An 18,013-nucleotide genomic window follows, 5' to 3' on the forward strand; every position below is an offset into this window, starting at 1 on the left:
TCTTTTGATGCCTGCCCCCACGTCCAAAGACATGCCTTTGTGCCTTATACAGAACTGAATGCGCTGCACATTCTTTCTGGTTCTATAGGAGGATTTTTGTAACTCGGTCCTGATGAGCCCACGGAATTCAGCTTAAATAAACCTCAAGATCAGAGTCCAACGGAATCTCAGACACACCAGCCTGCAGAGGGGCAGTGAACTAACTCTTTCTCTCTTTCTCTCAATTCAATTTCAATTCAATCTAAGGGGCTTTATTGGCATGGGAAACATATGTTTACATTGCCAAAGCAACTGAAATACATCATAAACAAAAGGGAAATAAACAATACAAAATGTACAGTAGACATTACACTTACATGCTCTCTTCCTCTCTCTAACACACACACACTGACACACACACACACACACACACACTGACACACACACACACTGACACACACACACACACACACACACGCACACTGACACACGCACACTTTAGCTTTCTTATTACACGCAAACAAACGTAGATACTCACAAATCTGCATATCCACGTACAGTATTCACAAATACACACATACCCATTTACACAAATAACTAAAAGAGAATTGAACAGTACACAGTACTTGTGTATTGTGGTTCAACAAATTACACCAACAAATGAGTGCTGGCTTTGGTCAGTTTCAGTGGCAGTTTGGCAATTCATAGTGCTCACTTTCATGAAATTCTGTTTATAATAGATGACTAATCAAATACTTATATGACTTATGGTTCTCGTTTATAATGCAGATTAGGGTAGACTAAATGGTTTATAAATGAGTAACAAAGTAGGACTAAAAAATCTCCAGTCATGCCTTCTGACTACATTTTATTCCATGGTGCAGAGACCTTTTCATTGATATTGATCATATACATGTGAATAGGCCTATATCAGTTTTGTTTTGAACAAGCCTTGAACAGCCTTTTTTGGTCACATGGGTTTTTATTTTCTCTCAATGTGTTTTGTCTTCATAGCTGGAGGTAATTCATTGTTATTCTCAATCACTCAGTACTTTTTCACATGTTTAAAGTACTGCATTTTCATACTGCATATGAGTGGTTTCAGGAAGCATTGAAGAGTTGCCATTCGTTTTCAACATAGGCCTATTTGTAGGGAATTCTAGGAGAATTCATAGGCCTTTTTTTTGTAGAGAATTCCTGCTGTATGTTCATGCTACTGCAAATGTATGATCTGCAGAATCTAGAACTAGTGTAGCCTATATGATGCCTACCATTCACATGTGGGTGGTCCACTGAGCAAGGGGCGTGTTCGACTGTTTCACCCCTCCTACCCCCACCGCTCTCCTGGAGCATGCTTTAATAGAGAAAGTATGCAATGTTCATATATGCTCCAGCTCCAACCCCCATCATACTTCAACAGGGGTATTCGTGAGCAAACGAGGATTACGGCAGACAAACGTAAGGGATCACACACAAACAGAGTGAGATAGAGGAAAGGAGGGAGGGGAAGAGGGAGAGAAAGAACGTAAGGAGGCAGTGTCCAGTTTATTCCAAGGTAAACTTTATTAAAGGCGACTGTCTGTAATAGAAGGACATTTTAAGAATAATATACACACTGAATAGTAGGCTAAACTTTCCTGCAATTCCATTGCGGTTTTTATTAAGTAGGCTAACAGCAAAACCAACTGGTGGGGGAGCAAGGTAGGTGAAACACTTATTTTACCTTTCCCATTGTTTCATTTTCTACAATAACATTGTTGCTATTTTGTCACTTTTCAATCTGATGAATGGGTTACAATCGTGCACTCAGATCATTGAGATCAGATCAAGTAAAATGGTTACCCGCAAACAAACTGCTGTCATTCGATCTGATTCGACATGGTTTGCTCTTGCTCTCTCCCCTGCATCATCTGTCGCTTGCTTTAAACACATGGCTTTCGCCTTTCGCACCGGTTGTAAGGTAACATGAACGACTCCATACAGAATATGTAGGCCTAATAATTATGTAGAATTCATGAAATATCCTAATTAAACATTTATTGACGATGCCGTGTTGGACTACTAGGCTAGCTAAGCTATAACAGATGCAAATTAACTAAGAGTCGACTTTTGTCTGGCGTGATCTACCGTGCTTTTAAAAGTCCTACTCCATTGGACACCATACCACTGCTCTAACCTATAGGGTATGTTATGGTGGTAAGTGGCGCCGTTTCGGTCAATTAGACCAAATCTGTTTAATATCCAAAGTGAAAGTTTAAAAGGAAGAGATGTGACAACTTGAATGAAGTCTGCTGCGACACATTTTGGTCGTTTTAAAAGAATGCACAGAATGTGGTTTTATGGTTGCAATTACCGCCCATATGGAAAAGATACATTCAGTCCTTGTTCACTGCCAAAAACGTAGTTAAACGAATCGTCTCCCGCTATGCAAAAGTATTTGTTCATATAGCCCACTTCACGTGTGTTTAGAAACATTGTAGCCTACTCCTGCTGATAGACACAATTCTAGCTCCCAACTTCCTGCTTTGATGCAGCTGTTGGTAAAGAACGCTATAGTGTTAGCAATGCAACACAGAGGATAGGTCTTATTTTTGTTACATTTTTTTTGATTGGTCTGTGCATGACCTTGAGCTTGACATTTTGATTCTGCTCTACACTTTTCTATGGGATAAACAGTCAAAATGAACAAAATTAATGAATTAAGGAATGAAAGACAGAGTTACTATCATTATTCAAATAAATTGTGTGTGTCATTTACTCTCTACTCTGCATTTAGAGTGTAAATGAGTTTTGAGTTATTAGTGAAATGAACAAAAGTAGCTACTCCGTGTAGCCGCAAAATATTTAGCACTGAATTTTTGCCTCCAATATCTGTATACAAAGTGCAGACAAGACTTGATTTGATTTGGAAGGTTATATTTGAGGCCTATCTGAGCTCAAGTGACGAGCACAAAGTAACGGAGAAGCCCATGTTGAAAGCACGAAACACTCACATCCTCTTAATTAACAAATATGCAAACATGCACGCATATAGCCGATATATACAGCTACACAGACATGGACTACCAATGGTATCCAATAGGAACCGGTAGGGACTGGATATAGAATGGGTTAGATCTCAACATTGGATGGGATATTGAGTTGTGAATATCTTTGCTACTTATAGTTACTGCAGACTGAGCTCATGTATCCCCACCTATGCCAAACCCCTGTCTGTGTCCAGTGAACCTGTTATGGCCGTTGCCAAGGCTTATATTAAGCAGTTCTCACACTTGCTCTTCATTATCATTTTATGAGGTGCATAGAGAAAGGGGGGGAAGCGTGTTTGTATTAACGTGTCCAGCACCCAATTGCATTGGTACATACACAGCTGATGCACATGTATAGTATAAACTGTATACCTTTTCAGTAGGCCTACGAGAAAAATGTTGCGCAACAGAGACTAGCTAACCTGAAGCCCCTTTTTACTTCCCAGGTACCAATCACGGCTATAACCTCTCCCCTGAGGCCTGAGCTCTGGGCATCCAAGCCCACACCCCCATTTCACTTCGCTGGTGGACAGACACAGGGATGAGCAACAGTGGGACCAAGGAGCCGTCACCACAGCCAGGAGTGGCCCAATCACCTGCCTCCACACCTCCACGCAGGGGCCGGGGACGCCCACGGAAACAACAGCAGGTTGGATCACCACAGCATCCTCCACATCAACACCTCATACACTCATTACACTGTATAGGACTCTATATTACACAATAACATTACAACTGTACCATCGAGAGTATCCTGACTGGATACTGACTGACTTTCTGCCATCCAGGACCTCTATATCAGGCGGTGTCAGAGGAAGGCCCTAAAATTTGTCAAAGACACCAGCCACCCAAGTCATAGAGTGCTTTCTCTTCTACCGCACGGCGAGCGGTACTGGAGCTACAAGTCTAGGTCCAAAAGGCTTCTTAACAGCTTATACCCCCAAGCCATCCTGAACAGCTAATCAAATGACTACCCAGACTATTTGCATTGCCCCCCCCACCTCTACCTACATGTACATATTACTGTAGCACAACTGCTGCGCTTTAATTATTTATCTTTGTTTAAATTTGTTTAAATGTTTAAATGTTCAATTTTTTACTCAATACTTATTTTTCTTACCTGCATTGTTAGTTAAGGGCTTGTATTCGGCATGTGACAAATACAATTTGATTTTAAACTGAAATAACTCAAATGCTCATTTTAACAACTGTGGTGTGGTATACGGCTGCTTTTGCTGTGGATAGATTCAGAGTGACAACCGTATGACAGTTCCTTATTTTGCTGTGGATAGAGTCAGAGTACCAACCGTATGACAGTTCCTTATTTTGCTGTGGATAGAGTCAGAGTACCAACCGTATGACAGTTCCTTATTTTGCTGTGGATAGAGTCAGAGTACCAACCGTATGACAGTTCCTTATTTTGCTGTGGATAGAGTCAGAGTACCAACCGTATGACAGTTCCTTATTTTGCTGTGGATAGAGTCATAGTACCAACCGTATGACAGTTCCTTATTTTGCTGTGGATAGAGTCATAGTACCAACCGTATGACAGTTCCTTATTTTGCTGTGGATAGAGTCAGAGTACCAACCGTATGACAGTTCCTTATTTTGCTGTGGATAGAGTCAGAGTACCAACCGTATGACAGTTCCTTATTTTGCTGTGGATAGAGTCAGAGTACCAACCGTATGGTAGTTCCTTATTTTGCTGTGGATAGAGTCAGAGTACCAACCGTATGACAGTTCCTTATTTTGCTGTGGATAGAGTCAGAGTGACAACCGTATGGTAGTTCCTTATTTTGCTGTGGATAGAGTCAGAGTACCACCGTATGGTAGTTCCTTATTTAGCTGTGGATAGAGTCAGAGTACCAACCGTATGACAGTTCCTTATTTTGCTGTGGATAGAGTCAGAGTACCAACCCTATGACAGTTCCTTATTTTGCTGTGGATAGAGTCAGAGTACCAACCGTATGACAGTTCCTTATTTAGCTGTGGATAGAGTCATAGTACCAACCGTATGACAGTTCCTTATTTAGCTGTGGATAGAGTCAGAGTACCAACCGTATGGTAGTTCCTTATTTTGCTGTGGATAGAGTCATAGTACCAACCGTATGACAGTTCCTTATTTTGCTGTGGATAGAGTCAGAGTACCAACCGTATGGCAGTTCCTTATTTTGCTCTTGCTCTCCCCAGGAGCCCACTGGCCCCCCAACTCCAAAGAGACCCAGAGGACGACCCAGAGGAAGCAAGAACAAGGGCCCTCGTGCCACACCCAAGGTAAGATCAACCTCTCATGTTCATGTAGATAGTTATTATGAAATATTCAATCAAAAATAAAGTGTCAAACTAGGCACAGGAGCTGAACAGAAAATAACGATTGCAACAATATGGTTGTGAGTAGACATGGCCTTATGTCTATATTTAAAAAAAAACAATACAATATTCTCTGCTTTATCCTCCATCCTTTCTGTGTTAGAAAGTAGAGCCAGTCGGGGAGAGAAGACCTCGGGGCCGGCCAAGGAAATGGGTATGGGACTAACATACACACTCACTCATGCACACGAGTGTAATGAGACATATATCTCAAATGTCTCTAGACTCCTATCTCTCTTCATAATCTGGGGATGTACAACCCCAGTCCTTAAGGGCAGTAGGGCCCTCTGTGTTTCCTGACTGATGTCATTGATTGGCAGGAGGAGCGTCCCCCTCACCTTGTGTCCTAGGTCTAAATCAGCCAAACATAGCACCCCCCCCCCCTTCACAACTGAAGTTGTCCACCTCTGAGCTATGCGATGGAGAGTTTTACTGATTCGTTGAATGTTTTATCTCTTCTCCTTCTGTCACTTGTATTCTTCTCCACAGCCCCAGAAAGTAGTTCAGGAGGTGATCCAGGAACAGCAGGTAAGAGATATTGTTAGTACAGCATAATAGGTCATATTATGTTTGTTTTTTCTCCAAACAATGTTTCCTCTTACCTGTTGTACTTGAGCGCTACTTTCATGGAGGTGTATATAGGCCTGAGCTAAGGCGGAGTGCACGAGACACTTCCGTTCATACAGCGCCTTCTTTCAGAGAATCAACAGGTTGCACCAACAGCTTGCACAAAAAGAGGCCAACGTCACTCAACACCCTCATCCATCGTATCACAGTTTTCACTGCAGAGGCGCGTTTCAAAGAAGTTAAAACACATTAAGAACTGAAACCGTTAAGACTCCATCTTACCGACATGAGAAGGGGAAGAATGAGTCAATGCTGAGAGGGGAAACCTGATATAACTGCTCTCTTCCCCTGTCGTCTTGGTTTCCTGACTTAACCGTCTTCTCCCTAGCATTTCTTGGTCTCACAGCCAGACCTATTTCCCCACATCACTCATCTACACACTCATACAAGTACATCATTACACACACACACACACACACTAATGTCTGTATGTTTGTGTCTTGTCACAGAGTCCTTCAGAAGAAACTGAGGGCCCCTCACAGTCTCTGCCCGCTGAGGCTTCGCCATCTCAGGCTCCAGCCCAGGAAGTGGCAGAGGGGGAGTAGACAATGTGCCACAAAACTACCTCAAGGTTTGGGCAGAGACAAAGAGGTGTACAATCTAACCTCCATTGTCATGAGGATTCCAAAAACAACAGATAATAGAACAGTAGGCCTGATGGTGGTATTGTGACTGGAGTCTGTCTAGCACTGAGGCTGGGTCAATGATGGACATAGCTTTGGTCAGTTGATTGATTACTTAGGATTCGGGTCAGTGGGTGGGGCTGTTCAGAGATTGGTTGATGCGTGCGTGTATGCGTTTGTGGTGTTAATGGTGGGGAGGTTTTTTTTTTTTTAAGGATGCAGCTGCTGTCATCAAATGTGACTGACATTTCAAAAAACACATTACCGGGACAAGATTCATGACCCATTTGACCCTATTGTCACACAGGAGCTCGGCTCAAACGTAACTGTCTGTCCTGATTGTGAAGAAACACGGGGATATTTTGTTAGATATACGTTGGAATGGACGTGAACAGAATTAAGTCTGAACTCAACAGTGACATGACTTCACATCACACATCAGGTTTTGTTTTTACTACATTGCTCTAACCACACTCAATAAAACCTTAGGGGGCCATACTTGCGAACGTTAGAACAAGTTTTTGTTCAAGTTTAAGCATCTGCCAATTTAAATTGTTGACATAGTTGGATATGATCAAATGCTACACGTTGGCTGGTCCCATTAAATAACCTGGCACATTTAGCCCTATGCTAACCTCACCAGGTGGCAGTGATTATTTCCTGTAACAAATCCTGCATCTGCCTATCAAAGATCTTAAACTTTTTCTACACAAACCAATGGCATTTCTTAGAATAGGTGAACTTGCCCAGAGGGATATATTTAAACCTCCAAATTCAAGGTTGACTTTTGTTCCACTTCACTTTGTCTCTAGTGTAGAGTGACGATATTGCAGGATCATCGCGTCCTTGACTAGGCTACTCACCAACGTTACGTTAGACAAAGCTTGTTATCACACATATAACAAAATTGTATGTTTTTGCTTGTCCGTTCCACATACATCCATGTGCTTTTTACAGAGAAAATGTAAAGGAGGTCTATGCAACATTGATCGTACACCGTCAAAAAAGTATTTACAAAATATAGAACTTTGAAAATACATAGTGTCACAGTGTGATGTGTTCTGCAATATGCATCATACTGAGACACATTCTGTATTTTAAAGTTCTACCTCTTGAAAACTCGATTGCTGACATCAACAGTGAAAGAAATACCTAAAGGTAGTTTTGTGAGTTGAATTTTCCTTTAATAATACATATATATTATTGTACGTATAAGTGCAGCCTACATAAGAAATGAAGTGGTGTTTTTGGTCTAACAGTAATCTTATACGATGATATTATATTCGGTATGTTAAGCCTATGCAAAATACAAATGAATCATTAAGTGTCTTGCGAGACACCGATTCAGCTTTGATCCAAACTTGATTAAACAAGCACCATTCTGGGAGGTGGTGGAGCGCCGTTCCGACACTGGCAGCACTACACCCCATGCGTAGCAGTAGCCTACGTGTCGGTCTGCAAGAGGGACTCCAAAAAGTTCCTCATTAAAGATATTTGTAAATCTTAATTTACAAGGTTCTGGCTGCACTACACACTATCACAATAAATGTCATTCAACATTTCAAAGGAAAAAAACATTATCTCCCCTGGGATTCAAGCTTGCCGCAAACGGCAAATGGTACCAGGAACCAGGCTGGCGACACTGAGCTAATTGTCCACTTGAAGTTGCTTGTGTTGTTTCAGTAACTTTGAATAGCAGATCCTGCCATTTGACTTCTGTTAAGGGCGCTTCCATGGACAAGTGTTGGATAATGTCCAAATACGTATTTTGATTAGCTGATACAGAATTTCAACCAGATATAAATAAACATATATATACAGCCACCTGGTGAGCTTAGCATGTGTCAGGTTATGTAATGGGAACAACTAACATGTAGCCTTTGATCACGTACAACTACATCAACGATTTCAATTGGCTGATGCTTAAACTAAAACTTCAACCTGTTCTATTGTTCACAAGTATGGCCCCCAGGTATTGTTTGACTTAATATGGCTATTCAGGTGTGATTCATGTGTTATTCTACTCAGTTATGATATTATTCCATTTTTATTGTGTATTTCTGATCTGTTTTTGACATTCACAATATTACTTGACACATAAACCTCATTAAGACCATAACTCACCTCAGTTCCTTTGCCTTTCAGTCTACCTCAGTCACAGAAAAGCAGAGGAGAACTCTTTATAGCCTCTCCCCATACCAAAAAAACAAACAAAGACACACACACACACACACACACACACACACACACACACACACACACACACACACACACACACACACACACACACACACACACACACACACACACACACACACACACACACACACACACACACACACACACACACACACACCTACTCAGGACAATCCCATACACACTGTACCCACTAGCCTCACACTCTCACTTCCACTTCCATGCTGACTGACTCTTTAAGCGGGTCCCAGCAGCAGCCTTTAGTGGTAATGCTCTGATGAAATATCTGAGATAAGACTTGGGTCTAGATTCTATCAGATCCGTGCTACATTCACATAGCGGTTGTTTTTGGAGGGGGAACTGCGTTGGAGCTGTCAAATCCACAAGCGGCTCCCTGAGTTACCTTATCGCGGACACTGCCATTAGATGGAACGAAACCACACCCGGCTTTATATCCAACAGATCTATCATGGATCATTTCTATCATGGATAGAGCCTACACTTTCTATCGCCTTTTGGGGCTAACGCAGGGATAGGGATAATAAGGAAGGGAAGGGTTGATGGCACACATGATTAGTTAGCTCCTACCGTAGTAATACTGGACCTCTACCACATCACCTATGCGGATGTCGGTTAACGTGGGTTAACACTCGATCTGATTGAATCGAGGCCTTGGTCTATCTACCTGGGTTCAAAATGACCCAATATTTTACTGTTTACTGTAGTTGGTTACTTACTCATGACTTTTTTTTTTTAATGTGTTTTATCACGACCTGTGAGCCCTTACATTTTTCCCTCTCTTCACTTTTTACGTAAGATACCATGCGATCATTGTTTAATTTCAAGCTTTCACTTTCACACTACAGATGTGTTGCATTAACAATCCTAACATTAGTTGAATTGATGTCAGTGAAGTGACGTGAAATAGTGAGTTAACACTTTGTTTTGGATCTTACTGTAATGTATTTCTGGAGTGCGTGGACTTATCCACGTGCAATCTTTTTCTAGGGAAAGTTCAAGCGTTTAGTTTTCTGTCAATTGCAAGTTAGTATGTCTGTGAGTCTTTTCCAACCTAGACTTTTTCTCTTGATACTTCACCTCTTTGGATGGCATCACTGTTTGCGCTGTGGACTACCTCTGAAACTAGTCTGCTTTGGCCCTCAGAGGGGTGACTGGCTGGTTTTTGGCTTTGCTTGTCCCCTGCAATCTTACCATAGCTATGGAACAACTATATCAGAGGTCCACTCATCTCACGTTGTCCTTATCAGCATACTGTATATAGATGTAGGATCTTAATTTGATCACATTTTTGTTGCTGAGATTTTTCCTTGCACTGCAGGAAATGCAAACTTGTAGTATATGAGATTGAAAAAAGGCTTCTCAAGGTTGTGAATTCCACTTTGAAATTTCAGACTTGATTTGCCCTAATGAAAAATGTATCAAACCTTACAAAAATGTAATCCACATAAGATTTCAAATTTCTTGTTGCTGCAGGTTTATGTTTCTGCTGTAGTAAACTGGATCAAATGAAGATCCTACATCTGTAGGTAAATACACCCAAAGTACTGTACTATGCCGTCAGTAAGAGTGCCTCCTAACCTAACCACAGTCATACCTCAGCAATGTCAGGATAGCCACTATCTATATTTTAATCACAGTGTTGCTCTAAATGAGCTGACTGATATTGATATATTCAGTATAAACATTTTAGGAGTTTATTTCATGTACTTGCTGTTATGCTTTATTGTATGAGGGTTTTTAAATATTGAATAGAGTAGTTAGGTTCTCTTATCTTGTAACATCTCCAGTCTTCACCTTTTTTTGTGTTTGCGATCGATGAAAAGGTCTCCCTTTTTATTTTAGTCTTTCATGTATTGTTTTGATTTATTTTAGATTTCAATCCGTTTGAACTTGAATACGCAACTCAAATGGCTGTTTTCTCATTTGACTCTGACCTGTCTCGCTTCATTGTGTGTTTGCATGAGTATAGAGGTGCTACTTGGTCTTTCTGTTACCAATAAAAAGGTTCACATATTTGTTTGTTTGTCATGTGTTCATCAAACAATCGTAGAACAATAGGTGGTCGTCAAAATACTGTGGTTTAGATACTCTGTTTTAGTGTATAGAAACCAATGCAGCTGCTTTATTACTTGTTATCGAGGAAACACACTACTAGTAATACTCTGATGGCAAATGGAGAGTCCCCACAGAGGCGTAAGTGCTGAAGGACACATTTTGGACGTGTGTGTGGGTACATTACAGTATAGTAGTGTACACTAGGTGGGTTACAGTTCCCCAGGCATTGTCCTGCAGCAGTAATAGTTCTCCAGATCTCCTGATGTTGTGTTCTAGTTTTCTAATGTGCAGAACGTCCAGGTCTCTAATCCACCACCCTTATGGAAGCAGTTCAACATTGAGCATGACCCGTTTTAGAGGGAGTCACTTGTCCAATGTGGTTGTCTACATTTAGCAGCAAAATACAAACGTGTGGGAAATAATACATTCGAGACAACGTTCTCATTAGAGAACGAGGTGGGAGCTCCAGCAATTCTGCCACCAATATCACTAGAACTGCAGAGAAAGACAGCGATCCCACAATGCACCACACTTGGAAGTATTTGTGCAACCAATAACAACCAGTGCAAAATCATTACTCGCATCCTTTCCCCATAATTCCCAACTCAGTCACTGACAACAAGTTAGAAACTGTAGACAATGAAAATAAGACTACGCCACAACTAAAACATCAGAATTCCCTTATAGCCCACCCTGAAAAAAACATACTCCAAACATCAGTCTGTTTCCATGGCCTTCAATCCAGTTTTCCTTTTTTTCCTCCTGAGCGACAGATCTCTATGATGGGACAGCTAGTCCCCAGTCCCCTCTCATGCATGGAAGAGTGCTGTTATGCATTGAGAACGTTGGTTACGTCTGTGAAGACCAGGCGACTGGGCCTCTGCGTCGTCCCCTGGGAGGTCGTGAGAGTCTACAGGAGGTGGGGTGGGGGCAAAATGGTATAACTGTGAGACATGAGACACCATATTATTTTGTACTGCCATGGTCATAAGCAGTCATATCAACTGTTTTGTATTCATATTTTGTAGCCAATGAATAATGAATCTGCCCCTGCTATGACTGCTTATTACATCTGTTTAGTGATGTAGCGTTAGGAACAAAGAAAGGGGTGGAAAGTGAATCAATTACTTATATATATATATATACTTACAGTACCAGTCAAAACTTTCGACACACCTACTCATTCAAGGGTTTTTATTTGCACTATTTTCTACATTGTAGAATGATAGTGAAGACATCACAACTATGAAATAACACATATGGAATCATGTAGTAACCAGAAAAGTGTTATACAAATCAAAATATATTTTATATCTTGGATTCTTCAAATTAGCCACCCTTTGCCTTGATGACAGCTTTGCACACTCTTGGCATTCTCCCAACCAGCTTCATGAGGTAGTCACCTGGAATGCATTTCAATTAACAAGGTATGCCTTGTTAAAAGATCATTTGTGGAATTTCTTTCCATAATAAGTTTGAGCCAATCAGTTGTGTTGTGACAAGGTAGAGGTGTGGTATACAGAAGATAGCACTATTTGGTCAAATACCAAGTCCATATTATGGCAAGAACAGCTCAAATAAGCAAATAGAAACAACAGTCCATCATTACTTTCAGACATGAAGGTCAGTCAATCCGGAAGATTTCAAGATCTTTGAAAGTTTCTTCAAGTGCAGTCGCAAAAACCATCAAGCGCTATGATGAAACTGACTTTCATGAGGATCGCCACAGGCAAGGAAGGCCCAGAGTTCATTAGAGTTACCGGCCTCAGAAATTGCAGCCCAAATAAATGCTTCACAGAGTTCAAGTAACAGACACATCTCAACATCAACTGTTCAGAGGAGACTGAGTGGCCTTCATGGTTGACTTGCTGCAAAGAAACCACTACTAAAGGATACCAATAATAAGAAGAGACCTGCTTGGGCCAAGAAACACGAACAATGGACATTAGACCGGTGGAAATCTGTCCTTTGGTCTGATGAGTCCAAATGTGCGATTTTTGGTTCCAACCGCCGGATATAATATAATATAACTGTAGATCAGTGAACAATAGATCGCTGCCGGCGATTCAAGATGAGTCTGAACATAATGGAACCGCTAAGACTTCTGTGTGTCATCGCAGATCTACGGTAGATTACCAGTATCATTGAACATGGGAGTGCAGCCGCAGCATTGCTTCAGGCTTGTAGTGTACATAGTACCTTGTTATTGGATCCTGTGAGGTTGCCGTCCCGGTTGTGGTCCAGTAGTTCCTGTTCCAGGTCATCCTGTTCCTCTGCCGGGTCAAAGTTATACATGGGCATCAGCTGGTGCCTCAGCTTCTCCAGTCTGGGCGGTGAACACAGGGCAGAAGGCAGAGGGGGGAACAAAAAGGTTAGAAAAATGTATCTCGTATTGAAACGTTTCATGAAATGTGAGAAACACACATTACTGAGAGTCAATGCTATGATTATTTGAATATGCATGAAGGACAGCCCTCCCTTTCACAAATCCGGCTGATGACTTGAACTGCTAACTCTTATATAATGAATTACTTTGCAATTCAAGTTAATGTCCTCACCTCTTCCGTTTCCTGATATACAACATCTGGGATGGGAGACATGGTGGGGAACAGGGAGGCACATTGTTAATTAGATAAAAGGGGCAAAAGCGACTCGTTCACACTGTCATGACAAACAGACAAGCGATTGCTTTCTTACCATGACCAATGCCAGGCCAATTACAGTGATGATGCCAAAGGGCACCAGCACCATGCCCATCCCCGGGCCTTCTAACGCCACCTCTGGCAGCTTGGTGGCGTTGTAGCTTGTCTCGTTGGTTGTTGTTATAGTAATGGTACTGGTCACGAGTGTTGTTCTGGATGCGGTGACATTGTCCCGTTCCATCCTTGCGTCCGTGGTAACGGCGAGGAGGGAGGTCATGGAGGTGGGGGTCATGCTGGAGACAGTGGAGAGAAAGCTAGCGGTGGTTTTGGCCATGGTCGAATCCATGGTTTCAGCTGAGACGAAACAACCGAGGAATGTAGAGAGCTGACTTGTTGTGTTCCACTGCTGTGGGTGTCTCAATGTGTCTCTTTTCTGTATCTCAGTCACCCATGTGTGTCACAACAGCCACAGGTTGTATCTCTCTGGACTGAGGTATACTGAAGCTTTGGGAATGCATTGAGCACACCAGAACACACTCTACAGGCAGAACCTGAAACGGATCATTTTACAACATCAGATCAGCAAACAAACAGACATATTATGCACACTACAATAGCATATCATATGGCTCTGGTTTGGTTGGAGGTTGGTTTTGGGGGTGTGTGTGTGTGTGTGTGTGTGTGTGTGTGTGTGTGTGTGTGTGTGTGTGTGTGTGTGTGTGTGTGTGTGTGTGTGTGTGTGTGTGTGTGTGTGTGTGTGTGTGTGTGTGTGTGTGTGTGTGTGTGTGTGTATGAGAGGCCACAAACATCCTTCCTCCCGCAAACGGTTTGAAAAGAGTGGGAAGAGGTTTAGGTGGGTAGCATGTTTGAGGTCTGAGGGACACATTTGTCAAACAGGAGGGGATTTTCATTCTGATTATATAAATAAAGGCAAAGCCTCTGGTCACCTGCCGAAATTAGTCAGGTGTGTATCTTGATCTAAAATGACGAAACAATCTGCCACCAAGATGCATCATCCATAACTACTAAACTAAATGCAAAATAATCTTGTCTGTTTGTCACAGTGCTCATGACATGACTAGAATTTCGCTACGTAAAAGTATGTGTTCGTAGAAGTAGGTAAAAGCATATATGTCCCCACCCTGATTCCATCAGATTGAACCCCAGAACCCGTTGTGCTGACAGGGCAGCAGGTAGTATTGTGGGCAGGATGTGGGCACCAGAAGCAGAGAAAACGGTGCCAGAACAAAGCAGATACAATACAGAGGAAAACAAACCCCCAGACATGGATCTATATAGACTTTATAAAGGGCTTGTGAAGGCTTCATTAAGCCTTCATAAGATGTAATTAGAGGGTCAATGTAATGAAATGCTGAATTATGCCATGTATATTGTTGGCCGATAGTATGGCAGACATCCGACACCCTACTATAGTGTCACACAAACCGTGAAAACAAAGACACATGAGCCATCCTGGGTCCCGCCCCCCTCAGATTGTAGCCTGCCTGCATGCCAGTCTGTTCACCAAATGAGGAACATGTGTAGTGCAAGCTCTCCACCAATCAAAACCAAGAGCAAAGTCTCAGCCTTTGTCACTGTCCAATTAGAGATCAAATACAGTGCAAAGACAGTCAACATAAAATGTTCATAATATAACATGTTTATCTCTTAGTCTTATTCACACCATGGAATGTTGTTGCACAGTGATCATTCCTCTGTAAGCCAATGAGTATAAATAAATAAAGGCTTTTAATCCTGCCAACGTGACATGCAAGCTCACCTTAAATGCCCTCCCAGATTAGTGGTATATGTTATGTCAGTACCTACCTTTCGTCGATGTGGTAGGAGAAGCACTATTTTAAAAAATTAAAATTAAAAGGAGCCATAGGAGGCAACAAGATAGAGGAGGCGTAATATCTTAAGGAGAAGGAACGTTTCCCCCTCTCTACACCACCTCCTCTTCTGCTTCTCCCTGCTCCTCAGCAGTAACGCAGGCAGCTGCTCCACTGACTGAGGGGCTGTTTACATGGGAAACACACTCGTTTTCACCGCAGCTCCACTCCATACAAAGCAACCCAACCCCTGGCTGCTTCCAAAGGATTCTCTGTCGATCTCTCCTTGCTTCCTTAGACCTGTTCCCCTACCTTGCCCCTTGTTGTGTTTCATATAACAGTAGAAGCTCCAGGGATTCTGCAACCATAGCCCTGTGATCCAAAGCCCCCATCCCTCCTGTGATAGGTCGGATGGGGTGTAAGCGGCAGCTGCCGTTGGCTCGCCGAGCTGTCCATCTGGCTTTAGGGATGAGAATGGGATTTATTGGTTGAGCAGACCAGATGCTATCAGGCAGAGGGGGTGGCTGGCCTTGGAAATGTAACCCTTTGATGAATATCCTCTAAAAAGGCAAGGGACTGGAGATTCTCAGTGAGGCCAAGGTGCTTTCACTCAAGCCCTTTTCATTCATATAGTAAGTACCTTAAGGTTGTACAGATGTTTTGTGGTTGTCATTTTAAGAAATCATACATATGAATTACTATATTTACATCAAAAGTCAATCAGTCAGCATACAAGGTAGTAATAGCCACATCTTTATATGAATTCAAATATAAACATCTGCATGCTTCAAGACCAACATTGAAAGCAATTGTCTTGTTTTATCAACATGCATGATCAAAACCGGTGAAGCATGATGTTCATAACAGTAACCTACACTGTCAACCCTGACCAATATAATGTTGCCTATTCATGTTTGCCTTCTTTGATTCACTTAGCTCATCTTGAAGGAGCCTCCAGTCATCATGTTCACAAATTCTGGGAAGAAAATGTTATGCTTTTAATGGTAAAAAGGTTATTTGTTCCACCTTATCCAGGTTATTCTCAACAAGATAAAAACAAAAGAGACTAATCTTCTCTTACCTTCATAATCGAAGCTTCCATATCCATCTTTATCTGCCTCCATCTTTTGCTCTGCCTCTAACTCATTCAGTGGTTCTCCTACATTCATCAACACATACCTGCAAATAGAGGTGGTTTGTTACTGATTCTAAAAGTTAGTTAAGTACATATTGGGGAAGAACAGTCTGCAAAAAGGTATCTAAACTGGAATCAAGCCATAGTTGCTGTAGGTATTGTTAGGCTTACTTCAGGGTATTCCACTCGATATATCCCTCAGCCTCGAAAGCAGCTCGTAGCACAGCATGTTGGCCCCTCGCGCTTTCATGAACCAATGCCATCAAAGCCAGGAAGCTCTCACGGTTAAAAGTACCTTTTCCTGTGATGACACAAAAACAGGTGATAAGGGAGATATTACCACTGGCTATATATAGCTGTGAATAGGAAACCAAATGAGAATTTGACAGCCTTAGTTATACAATTTCTTTGGATGCATTTTGAATAAATAAAAATATGTATCCGTACTGGGTGGTTGGTATTTATTGGTGGTAAGGAATGTATTACATTCCTAAAGACAGAGATGAACTAAAGACAGAGATAAACGAATTACCTAGACCTGAGTACTAGTATTATACAAGTGAATCCCAGTGAAACACTGACATCTAGTGATAACAGAGAAATCCTACATGTTATGTTACAGTACAATGGTTTTGAAAATGAATCTTCACAGAAAAGGTTCATCACTCATCTGTGTGAGAAGAACAGCACCATTTGATAAAATTTCATACAAAAATTTGACAGTGGAATACAAGCATTGTCGACTTTCTTTCGTCAGATATACAAGTTAATTGTACAATACAGCATATCATTACTATGGTACATAACATTGTATTAGTTGCTCAAATAAATAGTTAGTAAGATTATATATTATGCACATAAAACATATCAATGGTCACGTTAAAATGAAGGCCATATTGTGAACGATATGCTCACCATCTTTGTCCACATCTTTAGCCATCTGAAGGAGCTCTCTCTTGGTGGGATTGATTCCCATTCAACTCATCAGTCGCTCCAGCTCCCGTGTCTTCACTGTTCCATTTCCTTCCTCATCAAACATCTCGAAAACACTTTTATACTCAGTGATCTGTTCTTGTATTAGAGCAACAAAAAAAAGACTGAATAAGAATAACTTTTGATTGAACTGAGTAAAGTTCAATCATCCAAATATGTTATGTCATGTAGGCCTGTAAATAACGCACTCAGATTAAGAAGTGCAAAGAAAGTACTTAACTACTAAATGTTTACGCTCATGTCCAAGGCCAAAGGTCAGTTTTAAAGAAAATGTAATACATATAAAATATGAGCCCATGTTGACAAATTGTAGAATCCTACAAATTATAGAAAAATAGATGAATTCTTCCAAAAGGTTACTCGACATTTTGTTTGGTGCTAGAGAAATTGACAGGAGATGTACACCGACACGATTCATAGTGAGACTAGATCTACCTTTTTTTATTACTCAAGAACCTCTGTTACCCTTTCCCCCGGGTTAGTTATACAAGGAGACCTTTTATGGTACTGT

At 41.4% G+C, this 18,013-nt stretch overlaps 3 protein-coding genes across 6 annotated transcripts; 1 reads left to right on the forward strand and 2 right to left on the reverse strand.

Annotated features, from left to right (window-relative positions):
* Positions 1-1,315: 1,315 nt before the first annotated feature.
* On the forward strand, positions 1,316-10,858 carry LOC124031557 (high mobility group protein HMGI-C-like). 3 transcript variants are annotated; one of them, XM_046342953.1, is made up of 7 exons: positions 1,475-1,534; positions 1,648-1,680; positions 3,455-3,657; positions 5,199-5,282; positions 5,482-5,532; positions 5,868-5,906; positions 6,455-10,858. In XM_046342953.1, the coding sequence occupies exons 3-7, from the start codon at positions 3,550-3,552 to the stop codon at positions 6,548-6,550; spliced, it is 378 nt and encodes a 125-aa protein (XP_046198909.1). In that variant the 5' UTR covers positions 1,475-1,534; positions 1,648-1,680; positions 3,455-3,549; the 3' UTR covers positions 6,551-10,858. The 3 variants fall into 3 exon arrangements, with proteins under 3 accessions (XP_046198907.1, XP_046198908.1, XP_046198909.1); XM_046342951.1 differs by lacking the exons at positions 1,475-1,534; positions 1,648-1,680 and adding an exon at positions 1,316-1,437; XM_046342952.1 differs by lacking the exon at positions 1,648-1,680 and having other exon boundaries at positions 1,406-1,534.
* A 46-nt stretch (positions 10,859-10,904) lies between these two features.
* LOC124031556 (uncharacterized protein C3orf18-like) lies at positions 10,905-16,730 on the reverse strand. 2 transcript variants are annotated; one of them, XM_046342949.1, is made up of 7 exons: positions 16,681-16,724; positions 16,456-16,553; positions 15,370-16,350; positions 13,598-14,093; positions 13,459-13,484; positions 13,100-13,226; positions 10,905-11,810 (listed from the first exon to the last, which is right to left on the reverse strand). In XM_046342949.1, the coding sequence occupies exons 4-7, from the start codon at positions 13,886-13,888 to the stop codon at positions 11,730-11,732; spliced, it is 525 nt and encodes a 174-aa protein (XP_046198905.1). In that variant the 5' UTR covers positions 13,889-14,093; positions 15,370-16,350; positions 16,456-16,553; positions 16,681-16,724; the 3' UTR covers positions 10,905-11,729. The 2 variants fall into 2 exon arrangements, with proteins under 2 accessions (XP_046198905.1, XP_046198906.1); XM_046342950.1 differs by having other exon boundaries at positions 15,370-16,553; positions 16,681-16,730.
* LOC124017156 (calglandulin-like) lies at positions 16,307-17,485 on the reverse strand. The gene is made up of 4 exons (XM_046332549.1): positions 17,425-17,485; positions 16,681-16,810; positions 16,456-16,553; positions 16,307-16,350 (listed from the first exon to the last, which is right to left on the reverse strand). The coding sequence occupies exons 1-4, from the start codon at positions 17,483-17,485 to the stop codon at positions 16,307-16,309; spliced, it is 333 nt and encodes a 110-aa protein (XP_046188505.1).
* Between the last annotated feature and the right edge of the window lie 528 nt (positions 17,486-18,013).

Source organism: Oncorhynchus gorbuscha, linkage group LG03 (genome assembly GCF_021184085.1).
Source record: "Oncorhynchus gorbuscha isolate QuinsamMale2020 ecotype Even-year linkage group LG03, OgorEven_v1.0, whole genome shotgun sequence".
Classification (NCBI taxonomy): Eukaryota; Metazoa; Chordata; class Actinopteri; order Salmoniformes; family Salmonidae; genus Oncorhynchus; species Oncorhynchus gorbuscha.

Excerpts from the sequence above, each read along its gene's own strand:
- LOC124031557 (XM_046342951.1), top strand. The coding sequence starts at position 3,550 with ATGAGCAACAGTGGGACCAAGGAGCCGTCACCACAGCCAGGAGTGGCC. Across the intron at positions 3,658-5,198 it reads GCCCACGGAAACAACAGCAG|GAGCCCACTGGCCCCCCAAC; the intron begins GTTGGATCACCA and ends TGCTCTCCCCAG. Across the intron at positions 5,533-5,867 it reads GGGGCCGGCCAAGGAAATGG|CCCCAGAAAGTAGTTCAGGA; the intron begins GTATGGGACTAA and ends TCTTCTCCACAG.
- LOC124031556 (XM_046342950.1), bottom strand. The coding sequence starts at position 13,888 with ATGGATTCGACCATGGCCAAAACCACCGCTAGCTTTCTCTCCACTGTC. Across the intron at positions 13,485-13,597 it reads TTGGCCTGGCATTGGTCATG|ATGTTGTATATCAGGAAACG; the intron begins GTAAGAAAGCAA and ends CTCCCATCCCAG. Across the intron at positions 11,811-13,099 it reads TCACAGGATCCAATAACAAG|ACTCTCACGACCTCCCAGGG; the intron begins GTACTATGTACA and ends CACCTCCTGTAG.
- LOC124017156 (XM_046332549.1), bottom strand. The coding sequence starts at position 17,485 with ATGGGAATCAATCCCACCAAGAGAGAGCTCCTTCAGATGGCTAAAGAT. Across the intron at positions 16,811-17,424 it reads TAAAGATGTGGACAAAGATG|GAAAAGGTACTTTTAACCGT; the intron begins GTGAGCATATCG and ends GTGTCATCACAG. Across the intron at positions 16,351-16,455 it reads TGGAAGCTTCGATTATGAAG|AATTTGTGAACATGATGACT; the intron begins GTAAGAGAAGAT and ends TTTTCTTCCCAG.